Below are 9,305 nucleotides of genomic sequence, written 5' to 3' on the forward strand. Positions count from 1 at the left end.
AAGTTGTTTGTCCACAAGTACAAAAAAAAAAAAAATACATATATAAACTTATTCGGTTCAGTTTGGTATTTTTTCAGTTTATTTTTTAAAAACCCACCTAACTATCGGTATGGTTATAAATTTATATAGAAAACGTTAGTTTTATTAACAAAAAAAAACCTAAAAATCGGTTCAATTCGGTCGATTAAATCGGTTTTTTGAGAACCAGTGACACCTAATATAAACGAAGTTAAGAAATCAATGAGACTGAATTACGTGAGAAAATATATCACTTAAAAGCAGCTTTGTGACATATAGTATATTCAATGATTTTCTTTTTAAAATAAAATTATCTTATTTAGTTTTTTTAACTGATAATATATGTTATATATATATATATATATATATAAGATTATGGTAACCTCATCATTAATCATTTAATTAACGGTAAAAAAAAATTCCTAATAAAATAGGAAATATTTTTATTTCTTAATCTTTTTTGAATTGAAGTAGGATAAGCATATACTGATATAATCCTTTGTTTTAAAGTTAAGACACAACAATCATAACACCATAAAACAATAAAAATCATTACATTGCTTCAATTCACAAAATATTTTAAACATATCGTCAATGAAGTTATTGTTGACCCTTTTTTCATTTTAACTTTAAAATCAAGGATTACATCAACAAATATTAAAAATATAAAAGTATTTTCTATTTTATTATGAAAAAGAGTTTTATTTTTATATAAATGAAAATTAATGATGGGGTCACTATAATCTTATATATATATATATATATATATATATATATATATATATATATATATATATGATATATATTATTAGTTAAAAAAGTTCATAGGGTAATTATTTTAATTCATAAAATTAGATTAAGAAGGAAAAAATTACCTCCTACTTTTTTATATTAAGTAAAGGGAATTTAAAAGAAAAGAAACAAGAAAAGATTTCTTTAAAAATAATGTGTTTAAAAAGAAAAAATACAATATATTTATTAGGAAAAAAACTTTTTTGACCCAATGAACAAAGTAATAATAAGGACATTTTTGTTCAATTTGTATAATTTAAAAGGCATTTTTGGATCAAATTATGAACAGGAGATATTTTTATTCAATTTCACATGGTTTAAGGGTATTTTTTTTTACACTTTTCCGATTATGAAATACAAAAAAGAGGTTGTACTATTTTTACATAACTTGCACAATATGCCAAATATTCCGTCCATATCAGTTTTGCCAAAAACAGAAGTATGAGACAGTTGTTCGCCCTTTGGTTTCCCTGACCATTTTCCTATTGTCGTTCTTCATGCTTTTACCGTCACCAAAAAATCTCTCTCCCTTTTCAAAAATCAACAAAGTCCCTTCACACACCTATCTTTTACAAATGGTTTCTTAGTAAATTCTCTCTGCTTTACTTTCTCTGTTTTTTTTTTTCTTTTTTTTGCTCAGTACAACTCAAAAATTTGCAAAAGGTTAAGGGATTCTTGTTTTGAACATTCGGATTTTGTGATTTTGAGGTATATCAACTCCTTTTTTTTTTCTTTTCACAATGTGATATCTAATACAAAGTTTATATGTTTGATGTTTCTATTACGTACAACGTAGCATGTATAATGTACATTCTTTCGTTACAAGGTTAGTGTAGTTGCTAGTGTTTGTTTGTTCTAGAAAATTCTTAGGGTTTTTGAACTTACTTTTGAGCCTTCATTTGGTTGTAATTTTTGGGGGTTTTGAGGTGTGTTGATAGATGATTTATTATACAGCTTTGTGCTATTTGTTATGTTTGATTTTTGCTGATATGAAACGAGATTATTTGTGTATTTCCTGTTTTAATTGGAAAAAACTTAAATAAAGTAGGCGTTTGGCCATAGAAACAAAATATTTTTTTCACTTTATTTGGAAGTTTTGATGTTGGAGTTATGTTTGGTTATAGAGTTTTGCGAAAAAACATTTGGTTGTTTGAATGTATTGAGAATGAAAAAAGTGAAGACGGGTTTTAGGTAGGCGTTTGGGCTTGGAAACCAAATATTTTTCACTTTATTTGAAATTTTTGAAATTGGAGTTAAGATGGAGTTGTGTTTGGTTATAGACTTATAGTTTTTGCGAATAATATTTAGTTATTTGAATGTACTGAAAATGAAAACAGGGTTTTAGGTGTTTTCTAGATTTCAAATATAACTTCAAGTTGTATTCGGAATTTTCATGGCCAAACATTGATAAAAGGGGGCTCTCGATCAGTGTGGTAAAAATACCAAGTATCCTATGATGGAAAACAGAGCTGGTTCTAGAAAATTTTAGAAAAAAATTAAAAATGTATGTTTTTTGTGTGTGTGTGTGTGTGTGTAGTAAATGGTGCATCTGCTGCCCTTAAATTCCAGATTAGCATTTGATTGGAACTTGGAAGAACAGCAAGTCAAAGAAACACGTAAACGAGATTATTTGTGTATGTTTCAATTGCTATGATTACATTAGACCCTATGTGAAAATAGGACCCAACAAACTGGTGTTCTTTTTCAGTCTGAAATGATTTTATATTGCTACTCATAGGCTAGTAATAGCGGTTTTATTCTTGTAGTTTATTGTTGTTCGATTTCTGTGACTATTCTTGTACTTCGATTGTTTGTGTTATTTTGTTGTAGTTACTGTTCCTTTTCTCAGAATGCTTTATCATGCTATCTCTAGTATTTTGCCGATGCTTCTTTACTTCCATTTTTTCTGTTCCGTACTGTCTTGATATGCTTTTCCTTGAGCCGAGGGTCTATTGGAAACAGCCTCTCTACCTCCCATGGTAGGGGTAAGGTCTACGTACACACTATCCTCCCTAGACCCCACTTGTGGGATTACACTGGGTATGATGTTGTTGTACTCATGGAGTGAATCTCCAAAACAAAAGTTTGAGGTAATGCGAACTGTATAGTGAAATTGCTGCTCAGGTATCAAACTGTAATACTGTTTGATTCTTGCTTATGCTCTCTTTGACCATCTCTAGCATTTCATTTTTCCCTTAGAATATCCTCATTTTCGTGTTCTAGCTTTTGGGGTGGATTGTTTTGTAGAGACTAGAAACATGTTGAAAAATTGAATCTCTGCTACTTGGGAAATGTAATTGACAGGCTAACCTATACATATATATTCTGTAGATCAGTGAATATATATATGAATATACTGTAATGCAGTTGAGTGCATTTGTGAGGGCTATATACTAAGTTCTATTGACCTTTCAGAAAATATGTATTATTACTATTGGAACTTCTGGGGATAGGACATAGATAAATTTTATATACAAGGTTGAATTCACCCTTCAGGGGTTTGGTCTTTTGAATTTTATGAGCAGCTAATAGAAAAGTAGATGGTTTCCTTGAGGTTGACTTCATCAAGATATGAAAATATTTGTTCCTATTGCATTTCAATTTCCTTTGGTAAGTATTCTTGGTTAGCTCAAGTTAGTTTGGTTATTAACAAAACACAATCTGACAGGGTGAAGATGTCTCATAGAAGATCAGGGAAAAGTGGGAGCACTAACTCAGAGTTGGAAGAGTTGAAGTATAAATACTATAAAGATTTGAGAGATAAAAGAGTCAAAATTAGACGTTCTGGGAAATATTTCGAATGTCCCTGCTGTCATGATTCAGGTAAAGAGTATGATTCACAAGAGCTTCTAAGGCATGCTTCCCGCATCGGTAGAGAATCAAAGAGTGCTAGTTTGAGAGACAAGGCTAGACATTTGGGATTGTACAAGTACTTGGATAGGTACATAGATACAGACAAGAACATATCTGAATCAAGTAAGAGGAAATGTTCTGAGCCATCAGGGAAGAGTTCTCGAGATGCCAAGAGTGATCCAGTAGAGCCATCTCAGATCAGTGAGAAGTCCAAAGGTGGAGGAAAATTTTATTTGTCTGCTGCTAGGACCGTTGAAGCAGTAGATAGATCTGTTGATGGTGCTGAAGAGCCTCCGAGAAGGGAAAAACTAAATGCGGAGAACAAAGTGGCATCCGAACCTCCTCGCAGAAGTACTAAAGATGGTCTGCCAGTGCCACCCCAACCTGTCCTAGCATCTAGTAGGCCATTTATCAGCAAAGCCAAGGATGATCAATTAGTTGTTCCTTGGATGGGAATAGTAGCCAATATCCCAGTTGAATATAAGGAAGGTAGATATGTAGGTAAAAGTGGAACAAATCTAAAGAAGGAGTGGATTGAGAAAGGGTTTAATCCAGAGAGGGTTCATCCTTTGTGGAACTTCCAGGGTCACACCGGCTATGCCATAGTTGAATTTAAAGGGGATTGGTCTGGATTCATGAATGCTATGGCATTTGAAAAAGCATTTGAACTGGATAAACATGGGAAGAGAGACTGGAATTCAGTAAGACGTCGAGATGATAAATTGTATGCTTGGATTGCACGTAATGAAGATTACTACTCTAATGGTCCTGTTGGTAAACATCTCCGCAAACATGGAGATCTAAAGTCAGTTTCTGAAATACAAGAAGAGAACAAGAGGAAAGATTCAAGTCTGCTATGCAACTTAACAAATGCGTTAGAGATGAAGAACAAGGAATGTGAAGAGATGAAGAAGAAAATAAGCAGAACAGAAATTTTTATGGATAATGTGATGAGTCAAAAGGAGAAGATGATCCAATGCTACAATGACGGTGTGTTTTACTTTTGCCTCTGTGCTGTAAACTAGTTATCCTTTCTCTATCTTATTGCTTCACTTTAACAGAATGCTAGAAGATATTCCTGTGTGAAATTTGTTCATTCATATCATGATGCTGTGCCTCATCTTTTGTTCTCTTTGTCCTCTAATGTCATATGATCTGTTTACTAGAGATGGAGATGATGCGGGATAAAGCATTCAATCAGCTTCAAGATTGCGTACGTGAGCATGAAGAAAGTAAAACGCAACTTGAAGCTCAAAAACAGAAATTGATGCTACAAGAACAAGAATTGAGAAAACGTGAAGTACTTAATGAGAGTGAGAAAAGAAAGCTTGACCGCCAGAAAGAGATGGTAAGAAAAGAGGCATATAGAGAAGTGCATTGTTTTGCAGGTGGTGCTTCACAAAGGGGAAAGTAGAGATGATACTCTTCGGGTGTCTAATATACTGCAGTTATTCCTTTTAAAGACATTTAACGTAATTTTATCCAGTTGAAAGTAATTTGAATTACTCAAGCCTATCTAGTGTGATCATCACCGCCTTTCTGCTTCCACTTTGCTTGCCTGATAATATGGTTATAGGAGTTACTAGAATTCAAGATCCTTGGATGTCTTCTAATGGTGCTTAACTTAATAGATTTTTTTCTGAAATTCTTTATCTGCAGAATGAAAGGGCAATCTTGGAGCAGAGAAATGCAGATGAACAAATGTTGAAATTGGCTGAAGATCATAAGGTGTAGTCTGCACTTTTGGCTTAAGACAGCCTCTTTGAGAACACAATATTCCATAGCTTTTAGCAATTGACTTTGAGGTTTTACTTGCAGAGAGTAAAGGAACAACTTCATCAAAGAATAATTGAACTTGAAGCAAACCTTGATCAGAAGCAAGCGCTACAGTTGCAGATTGAGCGCTTGAGAGGTTCCATGGAAGTGATGAGACTCATGAATGAGGAAGGAGATCTCGAAGCTAAGAAGAAACTGGATTCAATTCAGGAAGAAATCAAGGAGAGTGAAGAAGAACTTGAAAGCTTGGAAACACTGAATCAAGCTCTAATTATAAAGGAAAGACTTACAAATGACGAGGTGCAGGAAGCCCGTAAAGAACTAATCGATGTGAGCATTTATACCTTTTTAATTCATCCTCGTAAATATTTGTTTATAATGAAGCAAAGTATGTTTACTGTAAGATAATTGGAGCTAAACGTATATGCATTAGAAAGGCTTTGGTTTCTTTATATTTGTCCACCAAAGTTACGAGCATTTTTATTGTTCACCTGCATGAGCGGTGGAAACAGCCTCTTGCAGAAATGCAAGGTAAGGCTGCGTACAATAAGACCCTTGTGGTCCGGCCCTTCCCCGGACCCCGCGCATAGCGGGAGCTTAGTGCACCGGGCTGCCCCACCTGCATGAGCGGTGAATCCTTCTAATTTACTAAGGAGTTTACACGTGACAAATATATTTCCAAAATAAAATTGAGTACACCATTCGTCTGCCTTTTTAATAAGTCTAGCGGACGTTTTTATTCTTCACCCATTTTCTTCCATGATATCAATCTAGAACCACACCTTCACAATAAGTTCGAAGAAATGCTCATCATTGTTAAAAAGAAGAAGAAAAAAAAGTACAAAAAATATTTCCATGACATATTGGTATTTGCAAACAAGATCCGGTGCTTGTGGGTGAAATTTTAGCTGCCGTCTTCCTCTGCTTGTAACAGTATGGCCACCTACATTATATGCCATGATCATTTACAAGTTTGTATCTGCTAAATGTTTGAAACTAGCTCTATAATATTCTGTTGTATCCTTCTGGAGATGGTAAACCTGACTTCATAGTTTATTTTACTCCTAGAATTGTTTTTTTTCCCAAGTACGTCGTTGCTTTTTCAATCTAGTGTTATACATGGTTTCTCATAAACAACTTTTTTGGTCTTCTGAATCTATCATACTTCATGCGTGGAGGTTGTTAGGTGTATTTATCTTCTTAAGTTCTTACCTTTCTTCATGACATGCTCTCTTAATATGTTTCTGTGACTTCTTCCCGTGTAATGTTTGTTTCTCGGAGATTCTCATTCATAATCAGCTAAAGCTTGCTATTACTGCAAGCAAGTGCAAATGATTGATATCTGCAATATGGCTCATGCATTAAATTGGCATCTGAAGACGACATGCGCAGTAGTAGCTGCAAGCTGTTATAGCTTTAGATTTACATTGCTGGATATCTAGAATAAAGGAAAAGAATTGCAGACCCACAAGCATGCCACAGGGATTCTAATGTTTGTAAAAGTATCTTTGTAACATGAAGATGATTTCAATCTCAACGTACCCACCAGTACTGTAGGAACAGCAATTTAATGTGCAATTTTCATGTTCTTCCCGAAGGGGAGCCTTGGCGTAACTGGTAAAGTTGCTGCCATGTGACCAGGAGGTCACGGGTTCGAGCCGTGAAAACAGCCTCTTGCAGAAATGCAAGGTAAGGTTGCGTACAATAGACCCTTGGGGTCCGGCCCCGCCCATAGCGGGAGCTTAGTGCACCGGGCTGCCCTTTTTGTCATGTTCTTCCCTTTGCTCTAGTTAACTATTGCTTTGATTTATTTTCTTACAGTGTTTAAAGGATAGCCGTGCAGCCCGTGCTAATATCTGTGTCAAGAGAATGGGAGAACTTAATGAGAAGCCATTCCATGCTGCTGCAAAAAGAATGTATAACTCTGAAGAAGCAGCAGAGAAAGCAGTGGAAGTATGTTCCTTGTGGGAGGATCACCTGAGAAATCCAAACTGGCATCCGTATAAGGTTATCCAAAAGGGTCAAGCTGCTGAGGTCTGTACTCTTTTAACTATTGTTATGTGTATTCTTTTTGGTTTCCTTTTTTCTTTACTTATGTGATTTTTGTTTACTTTTGACTTCTCAGGAAATAATTGATGAAGATGATGAGAAATTGAAGGAATTAAAAGCCGAGTATGGTGATGAAGTGTATCAATCAGTGGTAACTGCCTTAAATGAGCTGAATGAGCATAACCCGAGTGGTAGGTACCCCGTACCAAAGTTGTGGAATAACAAGGAAAAGAGAACTGCATCATTGAACGAAGGAGTTGAGCACATATTGAAACAGTGGAAGGCGCATAAGAGGAAAACAAGATGAAGCATTTGACTGAACTTTGAGGGGAAAGAAGCAGGAAAATTGATTATCATTACATGATTAATTCAAGTAGGCAAGCTCAACCATTACCGGGAATTCTCAGTCTTGCAAAAACATCATCATTTATGCAGCCCTTCTTTTTGCTCTAAATTCAGATGAGACAGTTTGTTCTTCATCTCTGATGGTTTTTGTCATTAGATACATTGCAGCTCAAGTATTGTGTAAATTCTGACCACAGACAGGCAACAACTAGAAATATATGGGTTAAGTCATTGAATAGTTTACTTTAGAAACCTGGTTTACAGAGGAGTACTCCATAATCTGCAGCATGGTGCTCTTTCATTCTCTTTATCAACACCTCCTATCCATTATATTATGTTCCTATTTTTCTCTGCCATTGGTTTTTCTTTATTGAAAACGAGGAATACTGCCTGATTCTTCATTCTTTCACACTGATGACCACTCTCTATACGACTACTCTGTTTCTCTTTGTCGGATTTATTCTTTGCGTGTCATTAGGTATTTCTTTGTCCAGGCAAACAAAGGTAAATTGTGTGGATCGAGTAAATGAGCAACGAATCTTATTATATGCTGCTAGAGTAACACGAAGAATGAGATCAATGATGACCCCAAGTAAATATGATTATCTTCAGGAATGCGCAACTCTACTCAATTACCTAGACATTTCATGGATCTCTATACCTTAGTTGAAATAATTTCTTCAAAATCCCCATGAAATTGTGCTTTCTGCTGACCTTTCATAGAGACAACGTGAAATACGGAAACAGCCTACTTTGAGCTTAGTTTATCCCTGAGGTCTGAATTAAGCTATGTACTCCCTCCGTTCACTTTAGACTCTTCACGCTGTCTAAAAAAAAAAAAATAAAGTACATAATTTACTAATGTGCAAATATGAATTAGTGCATATTTTTATTAGCTTTGAAAAATAATTTGAAGTGAATAATAAATACTATGGGTAAAACAAAAAAAAATTATTTTTTCCTGATATACTAAAAGTGATAAGTAAAATAAAAATCTATTTTTAAAATACCGAACAAATAAAAATGAACAGAAGAGTATTAGGCTGCTCCTTCCAATAGTATTAGTATATGTATAAAAGATAAACCGAGATGTGCTTGTCTAACAATGTACGAGATATAGACGACAAATTAAAAGGGATTTCGAAGCCATTCCTTAAAGAATCTTATTGGTTTTTATCTCACCAGTCTATTGAAAACGAAGGGGAAAAAAGCCATGGAGTTGGAATCCATTATTGATTATTATCCAGTCTTCAACATACTTAAAAGGAAAATACTTTATGTCATGGCTTTCACCCATGAATTTCCTCTTAATATTTAGCTTTTTCTACGGAAGTTTATGGTTTGCAGCTCAATTATTTCATTAACTATCTAATGTTTTGCATGTTTAAAGCCCTAAATTGTTGATTAAGGCTAAACAGCTACGAAAAATGGACTTAAACCAATCAAATGCGAGCAAATTGTAACTTGCAAGA

The 9,305-nt window shown here is 34.5% G+C and overlaps 1 protein-coding gene across 1 annotated transcript; it reads left to right on the forward strand.

Moving 5' to 3' along the window:
* The first annotated feature begins 1,248 nt into the window (after positions 1-1,248).
* LOC132605677 (factor of DNA methylation 4-like) lies at positions 1,249-8,189 on the forward strand. The gene is made up of 7 exons (XM_060318848.1): positions 1,249-1,518; positions 3,479-4,653; positions 4,830-5,011; positions 5,323-5,391; positions 5,482-5,769; positions 7,261-7,473; positions 7,565-8,189. Exons 2-7 carry the CDS (start codon positions 3,486-3,488, stop codon positions 7,793-7,795), a joined length of 2,151 nt encoding a protein of 716 aa, XP_060174831.1. The 5' UTR covers positions 1,249-1,518; positions 3,479-3,485; the 3' UTR covers positions 7,796-8,189.
* Positions 8,190-9,305: the final 1,116 nt, after the last annotated feature.

Source organism: Lycium barbarum, chromosome 1, assembly GCF_019175385.1.
Source record: "Lycium barbarum isolate Lr01 chromosome 1, ASM1917538v2, whole genome shotgun sequence".
NCBI classification, from domain to species: domain Eukaryota; kingdom Viridiplantae; phylum Streptophyta; class Magnoliopsida; order Solanales; family Solanaceae; genus Lycium; species Lycium barbarum.

What these genes read in the sequence shown, in the direction of transcription:
- LOC132605677 (XM_060318848.1), top strand. Translation starts at nt 3,486, where the DNA reads ATGTCTCATAGAAGATCAGGGAAAAGTGGGAGCACTAACTCAGAGTTG. An exon ending in GATCCAATGCTACAATGACG is followed by an intron (nt 4,654 to 4,829) that starts GTGTGTTTTACT and finishes TCTGTTTACTAG; the next exon opens with AGATGGAGATGATGCGGGAT. An exon ending in AAAAGGGTCAAGCTGCTGAG is followed by an intron (nt 7,474 to 7,564) that starts GTCTGTACTCTT and finishes TTGACTTCTCAG; the next exon opens with GAAATAATTGATGAAGATGA.